The 20,562-nt window shown below is 29.0% G+C and overlaps 2 protein-coding genes across 2 annotated transcripts in view; one reads left to right on the top strand and one right to left on the bottom strand.

Annotated features, from left to right (window-relative positions):
• Positions 1-5,950, bottom strand: part of LOC106686779 (cyclin-dependent kinase 17) — a gene marked incomplete in the record, with an annotated part of 35,944 nt that extends 29,994 nt beyond the window's left edge. Inside the window, 2 exon segments of the mRNA XM_067046921.1 lie at positions 525-649; positions 5,432-5,950. Coding sequence (XP_066903022.1) covers positions 525-649; positions 5,432-5,576 — 270 coding nt within the window.
• Positions 5,951-10,178: 4,228 nt separating this feature from the next.
• The window catches only part of CBP (sarcoplasmic calcium-binding protein), a 17,773-nt gene continuing 7,389 nt past the window's right edge, over positions 10,179-20,562 (top strand). Inside the window, exons 1-5 of the mRNA XM_014430275.2 lie at positions 10,179-10,430; positions 12,658-12,762; positions 13,528-13,695; positions 18,790-18,930; positions 19,005-19,085. Of these exons, the coding sequence (XP_014285761.1) occupies positions 10,341-10,430; positions 12,658-12,762; positions 13,528-13,695; positions 18,790-18,930; positions 19,005-19,085 (585 nt within the window). The 5' untranslated portion in view covers positions 10,179-10,340. The remainder of the gene's footprint in view (positions 10,431-12,657; positions 12,763-13,527; positions 13,696-18,789; positions 18,931-19,004; positions 19,086-20,562) is intronic.

Genomic DNA, 20,562 nt, shown 5'->3' with positions numbered 1-20,562 from the left:
AGAATGTGTTTTAGAATAAATAAAAATATATTTTATGGATTTCAATGACTGAAATATAAAATTCCCTTTAAGTATGAAAGATCCAAGCCCAAAAAGTGACATAAAAACTAAAATGATTGATACAGATTTTATGGAAGATGAAAATAAAGGTTTCATCTACAACCCAAAATTTATACAAACATTAAGTTGCAGGGAAAGACACCACTTTTTCAACCATAGATTAAAAGTGATGGTAATTCAGAATAATAATGTTTTCTATAAAATATATATCTTGTTGATATGTATAGCATAATTTCAATAAATATCAAAAACATGTATTATGTTGATATCATATTAATACATAGCCTTATTGCTCCAACTTTTAAGATAGATTGATCTTCAATAAAAAGAAAATATGATTATAAGAATTATTGTAGCTATCCTACCATAAATTATACAGTTAACCAAAGGTAAACAGTTAATATACAAGCACATCAAAGCTAAATTAATTGAAAGTTATGATTTAATTATTTTTGGGTACTTACTTGCAAGAGACTAAGATCTTTTCTATGTCTAGATTTTGGACGAAGTTGCACAACTGGAGCAGACAATTCTGATGACTCTTCTACTTCACCATCAGATTCAAACTTCGGATTTTCAGGAACAGCACCTAAGAATAAAAAGAAACAAACAACAACAATAGTTTTGATCAAATATTCTTTTATCATAATTTTTATTCAAAATGTTTTTATTTAAAAAAATAAAAAATAACATCATTTAAGTATTCAAAGAATTCATATGTCGTATATTTATTCTGGGTAGGAGAGATAGCTGTTTACTTTCTTCACATCATAATCACAACAAGAATTAACTTGAGAGACAACTGAATATTTACTCCTAAAATAACTAGAAGAAAATTCCTCTTTAGAAAATAATATTCCAATTAACTTCCTTAAAAAATTTAAATAATTATTATTAGACAAAATTAATCTTTGCCGAAAATGATGAGGAATACAAAAATACACACATCTTAGAATCAATTTACACATCTAAATAATGTAATAATGAAAATAAAATAAAAGCATACAAATAAAATTATGCATAAAATAGATAAATACCAGGTTGTTTATAGATAATGCTGTTAGTTCTATTTCCATATACTTTACATATTATATTTCAAAAATTTCAGAGCTATTATTAAAAAAGCCTAAAAGAGATTTTAATTCTTATCCTAGTAGGTGTATTACAATCACCCTTCACTTTTCTGGCCGATTTTTGCATTATTCCAACCTTTTAACTAGTTTCATGACTAAATTTCACATCTTGGCAGTATATAAGATCATTGGAAACTCTAGATTTTGACAGGTTCTTAATGAAAATTTTAGTATTACAAGTTATGTACCCAAGAAGCTGCCCTACAGGAAGAAGGTAAGTTTACAGAAATTTTTAGCTATAGGATACTCCTGGGGATAGCTATAGGATAAGACTGGGGTTCAAAAATAGTAAAATTTGTTTTTTACTGAGCAAAAGAAAAAGATGGGATGAGATCACCCATGCTAGGTTCATGAACTATGTAGAAAATCTTGGTAAAATTAAATTTTCGGGGAAGTCCTTTCTTAAAAATATCTACTTAAAAGAACCTTCAAATGGTTTGTAGAGTAACTTCAAATTACAGCTCATTTCACACAAATATTTAACATTTTGATCCTTGAAAGATCTAATTAATGTTTTGGCCTAATCCTTATTACTTGGTTGTCACTTCTTGTTACTTCAGTTTGTTTCGCCAGTAGATTTAAGCGGTTATACTCGGATTTTCCCCCTTGGGCTTTTCTTAGTATTAGACCAAATTCCAGCTTTTGAGTTATAAATATTTATTTGGTTGTCTTAAATTCATAAGGATGTTTCTTAGTCAAATTAATAATATGATAATGTCACTTAAGCTCTGATTAAACTTCATTAATAATTTTTTTATTCAGTATATTATCATAAAAGTTAATTATTTTTTATTCTTCACCAACTGCTGAGCCTACAACTTTTCGAATTTTTAAGTATATTTGGGGACAGCCAAAATATAAGGTTCTTAGTGAACGAAAAATTTGATGATTAAAAAACTTTCATTCTAATCATTTTAATATAGAATAGCCTACAAGAATAAGCTAGTTTATTGCAATGAATTCTATTTTGATTATAATTTAATTTTTTTGTTAAGAGTATTGTGGCAGTTAGTAACTTAGAATTTAGAAATAATTAATATAAGATCATACTATCTGAGAAAGTTATAATTTATGTAATAACTATAAAGAAACCTAACCTTGAAAGCTTTATGCTCATAACAATAAATATAAAAATAACTCCAAATCACTAGTTTAATTTTTAAAAAACACTGATGAGTCCCAAAACATCGTTTTGAAAATTAATAAATATGTGTTGTTCAAGAGGGAGGTAAAATTTAAATAAATGAATTTACTGACAACAAATATGCAAAAATTTGAAAAACATTTATCGCTCCTAAGTTAAAAAAAAATAAGCTTTAATGGTGAATATTACCTTCTTTTTTTTATTAGGAGATGGTGCAGTAATACTGCATAGGAAGGAGAATAAGATAAGGGGGGAAGGAATGAATTTTTAAGTTTTTATTATAAGCCATCATTTCATAAAGGAACATCTCTAGAATGAACATGGTAGATATTTTAAAAGAAGAAGTAAACCACATGGTATATTGTAAGAGTAATGATCAGCTTTAGTAGATATAGAAGGAAAAAGGAAGATTTTGTGGATAAGATGTATATCTTAAGAAAGTCATTTAAGTAAGAAGATGTAATACTTGATGTTGGAAGTTGTTTTACTTTAAAAATATACAGAGAAAAATTATATTATATATACTTTATTTTTTAATCATAGATAAAAATGTTTGTTAATTTTACCCAAAATCTGTTCCAATCTTATTAATAAATTTAATAACCTCAATTAAAACGATCCATACTAAATTTTTGAGTACATCATTTTTTTTTTTCAGGAGATTATATAAAAATGTATTGCCTTCTCAGAAATAAATAGGCCAACTACACAAAATGTTATCGTTTCATTGTCAGTTGTAAAATGTATTCAAGCCAATTTTGATTAGTTAATGCAATAAAAGGCTGTATCCAGAAATACAGAATCCTAAATACAAATCTGAATTTTAGATGAAACATTGAGTTATAACATTGCTTCCATGAAGAAGGTTTTGATATAAAAGGCTTGTTCCGAACAATACTTTTGACAGTCCAAAATGGAACAGAGCTGCATTACAATGGATAAAAAAAAGAAAAAAAAGTTGTACAATTCATGTTTCCCCATAATAGCTTTACACCCATTATTGGCAATTTAACAACAAGAATAAATTTATATAATACATACAGGATACATTCCAAGTTCTCTATAGAAGAATAAATCATCTATAACAAATGGATAATAAAAAAAAAGGAAGAAGCCTTAAAATTGATTGTTTTTTTTTTTTTTTGTAAAGTTATTCCTAAAGTTCACAGGACATTAAAATCACCATTGGACAAAAAAGCAAGCATATTAATTAAACATTACACAAAACATTCATACAATATAGTTGAATCATATCAAAGAGGATGCATTGATAGAGAAAGGTCAATACCTTAGGAACAGTGTATATGGAACATGAAAGGGGAAAGAAGAGAGAAAAGGGTTTTTGATTGAAGATAAAAATAAAAAAATTGAGAATCTGTGATCTATCTTCCGTAATAATGAATCCTTACCTAGTAACATAATCAATAAAAAAAATTAATTTGAAAGCAATAAGCAAACAATTGAAATCCAATTTTGACTGTTTACAACTCAAGTTAGAAATCAAATGGACATAAAAATATTATTACTTAAATCTACAATTCCAGATAAGAAAGTTTATTCACTCATTAACGACTGATAAAAGTATAATGCTCATTAAATAACACAATATTGTGTAATATTAAATTTGAATTGATCACAAATCTGGAACATACTTTGTGTGGACTGTTAAATATAAACGCAACAACAATTTAACAACTCAAACTCTAATAGAGAGTACATTGGTCTAGCACTTGCCACATTATTTAATCTTTGAAATTTATAATAACAGATTGTCAAATTTAATACAAATGAAAAAATAATAATTATTATTAATAAATTATGAATTGTAGCAAAATAACTTACAGTATATAAAAAATTCCTTCTTTTTTATAATATCACAATATGAATTCCGTTGAAGCTTATAAATAAAATTTGTGTGTACTATGTCTCATAACTAAAGATCACTCTAGATTTTACAGAAGTACTTAGAAACTTTAATAGCAATTTTTGGCAAAATTTTAAATAAGAAAAGTAATATATTTTTAACATTTATTATTAAATTCTAAAAAAATGTGCATTAATTATATTACCTAAACAGCAAAACATAATGCCTAAAATAATAACAGTAGGAATGTTACGTTTCTAATTATTTTAGGTTATATTTTTAAACAAATTTCTAAAGGAAGAACTTTAAAAAAAAAGAAAGATATGAAATGTTTGCTAGTTCACAAGATTTCTTCAAAAACTAATGGTTGCTGATTATTTTGCAATTAGAAAAATATTTTTAAAAAAAGTCAGCAATGACTAAACAATAACTAATAATTATGAGTTTTTTTTTTTTTTAGATAACGGAAAATGACTAACCCAAACAGTCGACATAGAAGTCTTTTTCAATTAAGTATTATACGAGCTTTTCAAATAATTTCTATAGTGAACAAATACAAAAAAAATTGTTAAATACACTTAACACGAATAAAATGACTTTATTGAATCAATAATTATTTATATACATTATTTTAATATGGTACGTCACGAAATAAAACATTTTACTTAAATATTTTTAAATTAAAATCATTAGCAACGATTTCTTACCTATCTTTTTAAAATTTTTCATATTTATAATGGTACTTTTAAGACAGAAAATACATAAAATAATATCTAGCACAGTTAGGTTACACCCAAACAAGTTGACTTAAAGAGCATTTTGATTGCCAAACCCTTATAAGAAATTTCATTTCAACAATAAAACATAAATAATCAGAGATAAGTATCAAGTACTAACACAAGGCTATTCATCGATTCACCAGTATTCAGTAAATAAACCTATCTAAAGTATATTGGTAGACAGATATTAGTTATAAGTGTCAAATAGAACAACTGGAAAACTTTTATAAACATTGGATAATTAGTTCATGATACTGTCAACAAAATTTGGTGCTATCAAGAAGCACTTGAAATTACTTATGTTTAGGTAAAGATACTGATTTTCCTCACCACTATGGTACCAAATACATTTTAAAAGAACTATTAACTATATAAAACACTAACTGGAATAATATTTTCATTAACTTTCTATAAACGTTTGAAGTAAAATTTTAAATTCATGCTGACTTACCTAGAGTAATGCTTTTGGATGCTTTAATAGAGGATTTTTTTGATCTTACATTCAGAAAAGCAAACCAAGCACCTATTTTGTGAGTACTTCCAGCGGTAAATGAATTGAAGGTTGAACTTTTATGCAAGGCCTTCAAATCCATCATAGGTAAATATGGGTATAATTGAATAAATATAGATGGGATGAAAAGGAAATAACTTAATATTAACAAAAACGACTAAAAACCATTTATACACGAGGTTCACGCAAAATACAGATCACATTTAGTGTCACATTGCATTAAATGTAGTATATCTGACTTCACAAGTATTGTTTAAAATAAAAACATACACAGCATAGGCACTTAAAATCACTAAACGTAAGTCTGGAGATCTTAGAAATCGGAGACATTGTTTTAGATGTGTTTTGAAATTCTCGATACCCTTATGTACAACATCAACAGAAAACAAAACATATAAAATGTCAAAAGAACTAATATCAGCTGTAAAACAGTCTCAACACTCGTGACCAGTTTAGCAATGCCTTCACGATTGGTGAAAACGAGCCAATTTGTTGCTAGAAAATTAGACATTAGAAGATACAGAAAAGAAATAGAGAACAAATATTTAAATATTGAATATTAAACATTAATTTCCCCGTGTTTCTGATACCTTAAATATTAATATAATAATTAGCCATGAATGCAACACCATGAAATAAAAATTTCTTTAAAACGAGATTCGTTGTAGGAATAACTAATAATTAATAAAAATAGCAATAATTAACCCGTTATTGTTCAAATATCATATATCATATAAATCTTCCAACTGAAATAAACCAACGTTTGGGACAAATAAGTGCGATTAGACTGGTAATTAATATTGAAATAAATTTATCTCAGACGACTGTTGCGTCTTTCATTTGGAGTAGTATAGAAAGGTTTCCTATGGATAAGGGCGTAAAGGTATTTAATACAAAATTACAACTGATGATGAACTAAAACGTTCAACATAATACACCTGTCATTCAAATATCTTTTTTTATAGTAGTTGACTTGATTTGATTTTTTGTTATTGTCTGCATAATAAAACGTTTAATAATAGAAGCATTAATACAGTCATTGTAACATATTTTGGCGTACATGCCTTCATGTCTCACTAAGCTGATAGTCAATAAGCCATTTTCAAATCTTAACAAGTCTAGGGATGTGGAGGTCATGAACAGAGTACTTCAAATGTACTATTCAGCAAAAGGTACCGTGGAGAACCAAGAACAGTTTCAATGTCCATTTATTTATTTTACGCACATTTATAGGAAATTTAATTTACGGCTTCAAAACCGATGCCAATTCCAGACTTTCTCCAACTATTCAGAGTTTTTCATCAAGATTCTTTTTTTATTACTCCTTTCTAGTATTTGATCCCTAAGACCGAGTTTATAGTGGAGCGGTGCAAATATCTGTGAGGAGTCTCCGGTAAAAAACTAACTGTGCATTCCAATGGAAGTGTTTGTAATACAATGACCACCTACAAAGCAAGTCTTTAATAGGCAAGAGTTACACAACGTAAAATATATAACAATGATAGTGGAGAATGAAACAGACATGTAATCATGAAACTATTACTTGAGACAAAAAACTTCAAGTTTATTGAACCGATAACAACAGTTTATCACCACATCATTCCTCTCTGCATTTTGTTATTTAGACCTGAATATGCTGTAGAGGCTTCGCTTGAATTGTGTTGAGTCGTGAGCTCGGGTGAGTCTGCGTCTTGAGTGGAAGTAGGTTGTAATTCAGCATCCAATTGAAATTGATTCTCTGATACCAGTCGGTGCTGAAGTTCCAACTCAGATGCAGAATGTTCCGCTTGAGAAAGTTGGTCACCATCTGACTCTCTAGCAGAAGCCAAGTGTCTTGTGTTAACTCAAATATCTTCATCGTATAGTTGGGTATACTTGGGATACTTCGGCATTCTACCAGAGCCTTGTTTCATAATGAAAGCTAATAGTATTAGTTCATAGTACAAGTGTAGAATCTAGTGTTGTAATAATACTAATACTTATTTTTTTCATGATAGGGATGACTATTAGTGATATTACAGGAATTAAAAAAATACTAAAGTACAAGTTACTATTTTATAAGTCTGTGTAATTAAATTAAGATAAATCTACAAGACTAATAGTACTAGTTTGTACTTTATTATGAAACAGGGCCCTGGTCAACTTCTTCAACCAACGGGTCATACTCCCGAATCTTTGGAATTTCCATAGTAGTAACGGTCCCGAGTGGAGTAGCCATGCAAAGAGTGATACATGATGTATCACTTGTAGATATTCTAGGACGTAGGAACATACGTTTGTGTGGCGTGGTATTAATGGCTGTACACACCAATGACCTCGTGATGTATAATGCTGGATCTACATGTTTGCCACTTGCCGCAAATACAAGACTTGTATAAATCTTGGTGAACAAAGGAAGCAACAAACGTTGGTATTCACAAGCTTGTTTTGTTCTTATGATTTTTTTCGGATTTTACATTCGATTTACTATACATTTATTATAAAGAGGAAGAAATGAAAGGAAACGAAAATATCAGCAATATAGGTTGTACTTGATAAAAAATCAAATAACTAGTATTACATTACCTATAAATTCAACCTTCGTTCTAGATTTTTTTATCACAAACTTTTTAATTTAATTACCCTAATGTCTTCATAAATTTATGTTTGTGCTATGTTAAATAAAAAATAAACTGCTAAAGTTAATTAACAAGATTTGAAACAATGTGTTCACACAGAATCCATAGAGTTTTAAAATATACAATCTTAAACAAGGTTTAATTATTGAATCCGAAGGTTGAGAAAATTCTTTAACTAATTAAAACATGGAGAGCATAAACATTCATCTGTTGGCAGTTCTAAAACAATGCAAACTGAAAACAAACATGTGGATGCATTACTAGCGCCCTTTGATTTGTGCCCAAAAACCCACACCCGACGGGTCGGCCCCAAATCCAGGTCAATTTGTTCCAGCCAACCTAAGTCAAATCCTTGTTCGCGTATTGCAGCTACAACCGCTGAGCTGATTTTGATAAAATGTTCAATGATTGTGAAGACTGGTACTTAGATGAGCCTATACTAATTTCATCCGGTACTTTCGTTGATGTAAGCCTAAACGTATTTCCATTTCTACACCAGTATTTCGAGAAAGCCTCTTCCCTCTTGGCCTAAAGTTGGATGAAAGATGAGGTTTAGTGCGAAAATGGACTTTTATCACTTTTGTCAAATTGCATTCCCTATTTTCGCTTTCACATGTCCAAAAGTATGATCCTTGACACGTCCATATTTTGAAAACGCCTTGTCCGATTTGTTCCAAAGTTGAGGATAAGTGAAAAAACGGTCTAGTTTGAATTATTATCAAATTCCATCGTGTTTGCTAACACATTTCCTGGAAACACTCATATTTCAAAAACGGGACATCCCGTAAATTTTATTCTCAAACGAAAAGTCATTAACCTTAAAATATCGGTAATTAGTTGCCAAATGGAAAGCGTGAGGATACCATCACTATTATGAGGTACAAATTCTTAGAGCGTGAGGAAAGGAGCTTATCTGTCGATCTTAAATAAAATCACGAATATTTCCAATAACTGACGAATGCGACCTTTTATAATTTCAAATAGCTCTCAATTTAATCCCTGTCTTATTTCTAATTGTGAATTTCTAGGTACTTTTGGAATCATTCGGCATTCCGTCTAAGATCGACAGTTAAATAACAAAAAACGTTTTGGCAAAAGTAAATGAAAATTCTTGAGGCGGAGTAATGAAAATTTGAAGTTTAAGAACACTCCTATTTGAATTATCAAATATTATATCAATATCAAGTATATTAATACTCATTTGAAAATGAATATTTTACCGTCTTTTACCAGAAAGCTGAAAAGTGACAGTTATTAGGCGGCAAAAAATGGTTTTGCCGAGCTTTGGCAGTGGTTTCTATTACGCAGTTGGTTTTGTTATGAAGGAATTCACTTCTGGAGGTTCACAAATAAAAAATATTAGTAGACGCGCGGAGAATGAGAAATTTTCCAGTTATAAATTATTGATTTACCAACTGCATTTAAAATAAATATGAATTCACTTATGAAAGCAGTTTACTAACTTTTCATCTTCATGAGGTTTTTTTACAGAGAGAACATTTCCCGAGTTCTCAGAAGAGAAATTTTGATCAAAATTAATATTGTTACAGGTAGTTTCATTGTTAGTTGAGACCACAAAAAAAAAATTTGGTTAAAGGAAATGATTTCTTTTTTTAATGGATATTATAATTCACCTGAAGGAATAAAGATACAAATCAATATTCATATTTTCTTTTGTCTATACCATGGGTTACTTGTTGGTTTGGTATTTAGTTTTTTAGATAATGAAACACCTGTTTAAGAAAAATCTTTATGTCAAAAGCTGGAATAGAAGTGAATCAAATATATATTGCTTTAATAACCATATAATTTACTAGTAATAAAGTTGGAATGGTTCATTTAGGTAAGAGATGTGAAATAAGCAACTATTTGTAATTTAAATTTCGATTGAAATTATTATAAAAAATTAAAAACCTTTGCCTCAGTTAGAACTAGAACATCATTTGAGATCTATATTCAGTTAAGAACACGAAATATTGAGCTTGGTAGAATGCCCAGAACTTGTCCTTAGGAGAGGTAAGTAGGAAAAGGGCTATCCCCTCCATCCCTTTAAATTCAAAAGGGTAGGACATCGACCTTTGTAGTTTACACTAACGTTCCTTATCACTTGTTGGATTTCTTGTTATTGGACTTGTTTGATTTTCTCACGCCATTGTTAATGTATATATGTATATAATTCAAGAAGAAGTCTTATATCGTTGAATTGTTTTGTTTTTAAAAATTAAAACAAAATGTTTTTGTCTCCTATTTTTGCTCTGTTAAGAACGAATGCTCCACGTACTTTAAGGAACATCAACGTTAATCAACATTTGTTTCTTCAGGTATGTTGAAAATTACTGTATCTAGCAAATGATAATAATATAGAAAATTAAATTACCTAATATAATAATCAAACGAAATTGTCATTTATTATTATGTCTATAGGCAATAGACATAATGTATGTATTACATTTCTGTAATAAAGTTAATATGCGTTTTTGTTTGGTTTGCATATTAGGTAATAATCAATGAAAATTAGTTTTCAAATGCCCAATGAAATTGCTCCAGAACATGACAAGGAAAAAAAATTAAAATATAATGCCAAGGTCATTCTTTGCTTTGCTGGAATGGTCCACTGTTGCACTGCAATATTTATTATTATTTATTGGAAGTATAATTTTGTTTGAATATTTTGAAGTTATATAAAACAATTTAATTAAAAACAAATGAATATATATTTATGCAGGTTTAATTGGTTATTATTAGCTGAGTAAATTTTAGGTTAAATGTTTAAGTCTATTAAAGGCTTTATATTGACCTTCTAAATATTTAACTGAGTGAATTGAGTAGTTAGGAAAAAGTAATCATCTAGAATTAAAATTTCTGCATTATTATGTCAAAAATCATTGCTCTCCATTAAACATTTGGATGCCCTTTGTACTTGCACATGTATATAAGAAGACCTTAAAGAATTTTCATAATGTATTATATTTTTTAACGTATTTATATTATTACTTCCATTATTTACTAAATTTTAGAAACATATAGTAAATCTTAAATTTCTTCAAGGCCATTTGCAAGGAGCCCCCCTCCACAATTTTATAGCAGTTTTTGTAGTTATTTAAGCTCAAAATATGTATATATATGTACTACATGTGGCAAGTATAAGACATATGTATAACATGCGTTAATATTTAAGTAATTTATTTATGTTATTAAATTATCTATTTTAAAATATATTGGTAAAAACTAAAGATTTTTCTAACTATAAACAATTGTTCTAAAATTGTATTAGTTTTTTTCACAATTCTCAGAATTTTCATTATTTGTATTAAATTTTTACTAACTTTCTTTCAGTTCTAAATTTATAATAAGTTCAATGGAACTACTATTTCTTTTGTTTTGCCATTTAGTTGAATTGTCCCTAAAATTATGCCACTTACGCTGATGCAGCATGAGTTCAAAGAACATATGAAACTATTTTTAAAACATTAGAATATTAATTAATAGTTGAGATGTAATAAGTTGTAGGAAGATAGGCTGGGTTTTGGTCAAAAAAGGTACAAAATAGTAAATAGTTATACTAAATGGATATTAATAGTTTTTTTTTTTTGATTATTAATTATTTTTTTTTTTTTGGTTATTTTGTGCATGTTACTAATAAATAGTTTTTTTACTATTTTGTACCTTTCTTGACCACCCCCTGGAATATTTTCCTACAGTCTAATTTTAAAATATTCACATTATGGAGCATTTTTTTAAACTTAGAACCATTAGGCCTTTATTGTTTTCGATCTGATAAAATATTTTCGTTAAATTACTGAAAATAAAATAGAATAATAATAAAACAAATTTTTTGTTGTTGTTATTTATTATTATGTCTATAGTAAATGGTACTTGTTTATGTATTACATTTCTGTAATCAAATTAATTTGTGTTTGTTGTTTGGTTTGTATATGAGGTAATAACATATGAAAATTAACTGAATTAATGTGTTAATATTAATGATTAATTTGAATTGAGTTTTCTTTCTTTCTTTTTTTTTTTTTGTTAAGGTTACTTTATTAAATAGGTCATTTAGAAATTTCTTTATATTTTAAAATAAATAATGTTTGATGTTCTTTCTAAAACCAACTAAGAATTATAAAATATGGATTAAATAAACCAGGATTAAGGATGTTAAGAAGCACTAAGATTAACAAATGTGAAGTATTAAGAAAAATTCAATTAATTTCCAGTATTTGGAGGAATTTGACCCATTTTTAGTGTATTCCTATGGTTTTATTAATTTGTTCTCTAGATTAATAATAGTGATTTTTTTTTCCTTCCTTTGTTTATTTTTTTAATTATGTTCCAGGATTGTTGTTATTTTATATTTATATCACAATAATATTAGATTACTAAATAAAAGTTTTTATTTTTATCTATTTAAGCTTAAGTTAATTAAACTTTAAATATGGTTTGGGACAATTTTACTTGGATAAATGTTTGTTTATAAAATAAATGATAAACTTTATCTAGTAATACCAAATATCCATTGACTAATTATTTTCTATTATTTACTTATAGGTTAAATGGAACTCAAGTATTGCTTCAAGTAAAAATAAAATAATCCAAGAAAAAATATATTCAGATTCTGATTCTGATGATGATTGGGATTCATGTGTTGAAAAGGTAAGTTTTTTTTACTAGTTTAAGAGTAACATCATGAAATAAGCTTTATTCTTCATAATCTCCACATAGTTCAGATCTCTCTTGCCGAATTTGTTAATGTCGAAAATATATTAAATCTACTATTTATTCTTGCTTTGTACCTATTGAAGCTGTAACATTGTGTTTTTATGTGAATATCATTTTTGAAACTGAATTAAAATCAAAACCTAAGATTACATTGGTAGGGGGTAAAAAATATCTAGGGCTTTTAAAAATGGTGTTTCATTTATTTCTGTGCTAGAACTTTATAATTCATAATTAGTAACTACTTTATAATCCATTAATTTTCTTGCTGGCACTCGAACTTCATAAGAATGAAACTCCAGATGCTAATTTTTTTTTCTTATAATTTTAATTCTTTATAATTAAAACTTTATGCATAAACATTTAGAAAACACTTCATGAAAAATATATATCAGGTATTCATAAGTTAATTTCAACCATTAAACATCTGATTAAACAAATATCTCTTGTTCATTATTCCTTTTTAGGTAATAAATTATTACCCTTATTGATTAATTTTCAATCCTTATATTATCCTTCATTGGTTGGGTACCACCTTGGTATAAAATCATATGCTGATAGGCAGGGTTTTTTCTTTCTATAATTTTTCATAACATTTAATCATTCTAAGATTACAAGCCTCTGTAACCTGTTCATTTCATTAATCGTGTCCGAGAATTTTACTGCTACCGTTATTTGTTAAAATTGTGTTATAATTCACAGGGAAAAAGTGAATTTTGGAGACGTAAAATGAGAACATTTCATGGAATATTAGATATAAACAAGGATGGAGTTATCTCTTTTGATGACTTTAAGATATTAGTTGACCGATTTATTTATCTTGGGCATTTGGATCTACATCAGCAAAAAGAATTCAATGAAGTTGTACAGGTATTTATAATTTGTTTTAAAACTAGTATGACAAAAATATATATCAATAGGGAGAATAAATTTTTAATGACTTCGACTAGTCAATTGTAAGTCATGTTAGTTGAAATGTAGTGTTATGTGTTGAGTGAATTTTAAGTAAATAATGTGATTATTTTAGGTGTCTGCTTGATAATGGCTTGAGGGCCAAAACATAAACAAGATAAAACAAAGATATGTATGTTTTTAGTTTTAGGCTCTTAAACAAAAAATAAAAATATATGTATTTATAGTTGACCGTAAAAATTGATATATAAGAAGATGGTAAGGATTGCGGTCAAAAGAGAAACAAAAATAGTTTACAACTATTTATTTTCCGACGTTTCGCCCCACTTTGCAGGACTTCATCAGGGCTGTTCAAAGCAAACGGTTGAATAGAGCTGCCTGCAACCGTTTGCTTTGAACAGCCCTGATGAAGCCCTGCAAAGTGGGGCAAAACGTCGGAAAATAAATAGTTGTAAACTATTTTTGTTTCTCTTTTGACCGCAACCCTGACCATCTTCTTATATAAAAAAAAAATAAAAATATATTAATAAACTAATAACTGTTTGATTAAAATATCCTCTGAATATAATCCATTCATTTATTTTCCAATGTACGTTTTCTAGGCAATTATTAATGAAAATTCTTTTGAGATTTTGTCATATGACTTAATGCAGTGGTTTCCGGGGACCGTTTGTACTTCTGTTGCCCTTTTTGTTAGCAAAATTGTTGAATCCTTCTCAATTTTCATGCAGTCTAATCTTATAAATACTTTTCTTATGTTGTAATTTATTTAATAGGCTATAAAAAATATACCATATTACGTAATAAGTATACTTCAAACAATATTTTATTATAAGTAATAATAATGAGGTGTAGATAGTTGACCATTGATTAATAAGTGGAGAAGATGGTCGAGGGGGGGTGTGGTCAGCCAAAAAAAAATTGTAAGTTATGTTAGTAGAAATATAGTGTTATGCTCGACTCACATAAGTAATAATAATTGAAATTTAATTAAAATTAGTCTCACAAAAGTACAAAAATGTGGTGTGGTATGCTTTTCACTTACAACCTTACTTTGTGTTGAAATCATTGCTCATCTCAAATTTTATAACTTCTTTATTATTCACGATGGCAATATCCCCCTTATTATAATTCTATTTATTGGTTAGGTAAAAAAAAAACTACTTTTTCTGTGTTTCTATGGTCATGACAATATTGAAAAAGTTATGATAACCATCATAGGTCAATCGAGTTATTGTCATAATAAACATAGAAATACAAACAAATTTATATTCTTCTTTATTTAATTATTAAGTTCTTTCATACTTTATTTTTAACCATTTTTTATTACTACCGATAATGAGAGATTGTTAATTATTTCAAATCAACAAAATTAAAGGTACTTTAGACAAAGTTTTTTGAAAATTCAGTATTTAAGGCCGTTCAGACTATTTCAAGAAGTATAAGACCTAGCTTATATCAAAGTCCAATTGATTGTACCTTTGTATGACAGGTTTAATCAAAATAGTCATGTTTCAAAAATTAGTAAAAAAGTGAAAAATCAATTATATAAAGTTGGACTTCTGTTATGTTGATTTTAGCAAAAAAAAGTTGTTGTCACATCCCAGACATGTTCCTAACTCAAATATATAATTTTTGTTTTGTACAACTTATTGTTTCCGAGCCAGGCTACCTATATACATACAGACATACCATTTTGTGAAATTTGGTTATTGGACTCAGGGAACCTAAAAAAATCTATATTTATTTTAAAAATGTGAAAACTCAGATTTGAAATTGTTCACTATCACAATACTTCCTCTTAGAATACATTTCATAGAATGGTAAGTAAAATGAAAAAGTAGATTACATAATAATTAATACTATATAATATTATAGTATTAGTACTAATAATTGATACAAAATAATAATATTTCGTTGTAATTGTTAGATTCGTTTTTCAGCACAAATTTTCTTAAACTTTGGTATTATAACTTATCATTACCTTATCAAACTTATTATCCAGAAATCCAATTTTTTAATTAATGCAAAACTAAATATACTTCAGAGTATAAATTTAAGGCCTTTTCATTAATTTATCCAAAGCATCATAAACATGGACTACTTAGCCCTGGCTTCCTTCTTGTGGCCAAAGTGATAAAACAATAAAACAATCTATTTATCTTCAGGAACCAATTTTTAAAATTCCTTCAGTATCACCTCATGTTTCCAGCTAGTAACCATACAAGTTATAGAAATCTACTATCAGTGACAGAACCTGTTGTTTTAATTACTTTCGGCAAATGTAATTTTTTATCCTCTCAAACTTTCAACTGTTGTAGGTCTGTTATAAGTTTAGTTAATACTTTTTCAACTTCACAGTTCATTACTGTTTTTCAATGGTAAAAGTTTTTAAAATGGTGGCATTTTACATTATTATATAGGTATTTATTACAAAATTAATTTGTATTAACATGAAAATTTTGAAGTGAAATTAAAACTTGGGGGAGAGAAAAGGTAATTTATCATGTAATTATCCAGGGTTCAAATTCCTAAGGTCTGCACTGAATGCAAGAATAAATCTTCGATCTTCAAATACTTTTAGAATGAAAAAATTGTTTTTTTCATTTATTCTTGAAATTCCTCTAGAAAGAAAGAAAAAAAGAGATTAATAAGTTTTCTATCTGTACAATAATAATTATTTAAATCCTATAATGTTAAAAACTTCCCTTAAAACAAATTCATTGAATTATAAAAAAGCTTAAATACAAATTTAATGAAATAAAACAAAAAAAGAAGAATATTTAATGCTAACCATAACATTTAATGCTGGAAGAATGAATCTCACATTTATTAAAGGTTGTCATTTACATCCTTTCCTCCCAGGTTATGTTAGCTTCACTTTGCAATGAAATTTAATAGAAGAAATTGTGATAGTCATTGAAAGTTTCAAATGAAAAATGTGAAGTGTCAACGAACATGTGCTTAATATAATTTTTAATTTATTGTAAATGTATTAGTAGAAAAATATGATTCCAATTTGAACTTGATTATCTGTGAGCAATGATGTAGTCGAGATATGTATATGTGATAAAAATATATATATATAATAATAGTAATAATAATAATAATAAGTTATTAAGTTGAAGCTATTCTTGAATCTTATCTGTTAGGGAAGAATATAATAAGCTTTGAATGCATGGGCGTTACCAGCTTTAGCCTATTTGTTGGTGTCCTTAAATGGTCAAATACAGATCTGGATGCACTGGATTCTTAACTCAGAGTGCAATTAGTTAAATCCTGAAAATGTCATCCAAAAACTTCTGTGGTTAGAATGTACCTTTCAAGAAAAATAGGAGGACGAGGGCTTTCAAGCATGTTAAAAGCTTGTCGCAGCGAAGAAGATAATCTTCGGAACTACTTCCAAGCCAACATAGCTTCGAGAATCATCTCAACTATAGCACTATCAACTGTAGCACTGGACAACGGCTACACCGCGCTAAGCCTTCAAAATGAAAATTTTCCTTCTGCAGTAAACCAAGATCTTCTGCTTGAAAACTGGAATTCTAAGGAACTGCATTGAAGATTTTACCATAGTTTATCGGAAGGAGGAATTGATAGGACATGATAGGAGGACTAATATGGCTTCGCAAAGGTGCCCTTTTCCCAGAAACAGAAGGATTTATTTTTGCCAGACAGGACCAGGTGATAGCTAATAGGACTACAGATGCCGTATATGTGGAGAAAACATAACTGAATCTTGTCGGCTGTGTAGAACAGCATCAGAATTAATTCAGCACATAACATCAGACTGCCAAGTGCTTGCTGGAAAGGAATATTTACTAAGGCACAACAATATGGCTAAACTCATCCATCAGGAATTAGCCAAAAAGTTGAACATTTTGAACGACATCAGGCATTATTACAAGTACAGCCCACAAGCGATCATTGATAAACGGGATGTCAAGCTCAATTGGGAACAGGCCATCATTACCGATCACATAATTCCTCATAATAAGCCTGATATTTTACAAATCTCTACGAGAGGAAAATGTGCAACAATTATAAAAATAGGCGTACCATCGGATGACATCCTTCACAAGATGGTAGCTGAAAAAATTCGGATATATCAGGATCTAGGAGAGGAATGAAAACTGTTCAAGCATGAGAAAGTCAGGGTGCTACGGTTGACTATCTCAACCAATGGTCTGATCCTGGAGATGACACTGGAGAGCATTAAGGACCTAGATCTGTTGTTGAATATTCTGGAACTAATGCAGAAAGTTGTGTTGCTCAGGACTGCGAGCATAGTCAGAAAATGTCTCCATATGAAAGATTAATTTTTTCTAGCCTCACCCTTGACCTAGGTCCGGGTAGGTGCTACTTCCGGTGAAAACAGAGAATAAGGAAAATTCCTAAATAATAATAATAATATTTGCTGGGAGTGATCCCTTTAGAATAATATTACAGGCGTCAAAATTAGGCTTTAGAGCCTTAGAGTAAAATACAAAATAAAAATTAAATTATCAAACATTATAAAATATAATGAATTTGAAAAGATAAAAACGAGTATAAAATATGTATATACATACATACATACATACATAAATTACAGGGTGTTTTAGGGTTAAGTGTCCAAACTGAAAATATGAATTAAGATCCTCAAAACAAAAAAAAAATTCCTGTGAATGTAACTCCATTATCACTATGTTTATGGGATATTGGTGCCTAAAGATTTTTATTATTATGAATTATTTTGGTTATAATAAATAAATTAATAGGTGTTCAAAAACATTTGTGCTTTTTGAACTTGAAAGTAAGCCAACAATCAATTGTTCCCTAAACATTAAGAAGAGGATTATGGGTTATACATAATTGTTTTACTGATTTGTTTTATTTATTTATTTTTGTTTGATTTGACTTAAGTTTGTTAACCCTCGTATCTGCCCATAAACTGGAAACCACTAGCCTAATGTATTATAACATAACAAAAATTATACAGTGTACGATATATTGTATAAATTAATTTCTTTCTGATTTCATATTTGTTATTGTATGTTATTGCTTGCTTAGAATATATGGGAAGAAAGATGGGGTACCATCAGTCCTTACAATTTAGTAACTACTGAACAATATTTGGAAGACATGCACCATGTTGTAAACGATCGTGAGTTGAGGCAAAAAGTTCATAACTTCCTTCCATATCTTTTCAAGGTATGTTACGTATTTTTAAATTTCTTTTTATTTTGATTATTTTGAGTATATTTTTTCAATTGCTTTGTTTTCAGGCTGTAGATAAAGACAAAAGTGGATATATCACTGCTGAAGAATTTAAATTGTTTTTTAATTGTTTAGGACTTCCTAAAGAAGTAAGTATTCCATATAAATTCAGTAGTCACCCGTTATAAAGCCTATAATCTAGTCATATGGTGTACAAAAATGGCCTAAAGTGGAAATTTCTGGTGTAATTGTTTTTAGTGGCTAACTTTAAATAAACTTGATTGAAATGCTGAATACGAATCTGAAGTTGTCCAACAATTTTTTTTTTGGGGGGGGGGTACGAGAATTCATCAAAAAACTACTTTTGGCTTATAAAGTGCTAAGTATACTTTTTAGGTAAGGTAATTCTTTATAAAAATAACGATGGAAGAATTATCTACAGTTCATCTCCTTGTCACTTTTTTGTACACAATGTGTGGTGTTCATGCATGGGGCTTTTAAATATATGTGAAAGTCAAGAATTTTTGGGAAATATATTTGTTACATATAATTAGGTATATTTTAGTATTCAGTGATATAACTAATATTCTAAAATATATTTTTTACATAATGTAATAGACAGGTTTTAAAGGCAAATAGCATTGTTGACTAAAAAGTTGTAAAGTAGAAATATGGTGTCAATTTCATTTATCCTTGATGCTTTGGACTACATTGTCCATTATCAAACATAAATTTAAAATTCACCGAATTTTAAGTGCTATACCAATAGAAAAGATACCAAGATTACCACAACAAACAAAGACCACTACAAGAGCCTAGTTAGACATCTATCGGAGAAGAATTATGATTTCCACTGTTACCAGCTAAAAGAAGATAAACCATATCGAGTCGTATTGAGGGGACTCCATTCCACTACTCCATCTACAGCCATCAAGAGTGACTTGGAGGAATTGGGTCACAATGTTCGCCATATTTCTAATGGTGTACACCCCACGGAAAAATATCGACTTCCTCTATTTTTCATCGACTTAGAACCAGCTTCCAATAATGCAGACATTTTTAAAATTTCGAGGCTGGTATACTCTTGTGTACGTTTTGAGGAACCCGACACAGGGCTGAAATTGTCCAGTGTAGTAAGTGTCCGAATCTTGGTCACACAAAAGCCTACTGCCACCATCAAGCCAGATGTGTTAAATGTGCTGGCTCACATCCATTTGATACCTGTCAGAAGACTCAAGAGACTCCAGCTAAATGCGTACTCTGTGGGAAAGAATTCTGCTAACTACAAAGGTTGCGAAATATACAAAAAATGCAACGCCAAAAAACCTCAAATTCTGCATTAAAAGAGTTCAATCAAAACAAAGTGGTTCTAGGAGAAGAACTTGCTGGTCCATCAATGAGTGACTTGGAACATCGTACCCCGGTTAACAATCGCTTACAACAACCCATCAACTCCAGAAGACAGCCTTTTATTAAATACGCAGAAGTAACTCGTCGAGTTCAGGCGCCTCTAGCTTCTTATCTTCTCCCTCTGACATCCCACCCTCAGCCTCAGTCCTCTGTTTCTCTCCCTCAGACTTCACTATATCAGTCTCTAAGCTCCTATCCACAGACTAAACCACCTAC

The sequence above is a fragment of the Halyomorpha halys genome, unplaced genomic scaffold (genome assembly GCF_000696795.3).
Source record: "Halyomorpha halys isolate HHAL.00 unplaced genomic scaffold, Hhal_1.1 Scaffold36.1, whole genome shotgun sequence".
Lineage (NCBI taxonomy): Eukaryota > Metazoa > Arthropoda > Insecta > Hemiptera > Pentatomidae > Halyomorpha > Halyomorpha halys.
Note: the sequence above shows the minus strand (reverse complement) of the source record. Positions and strands in the feature narration are given on the sequence as shown.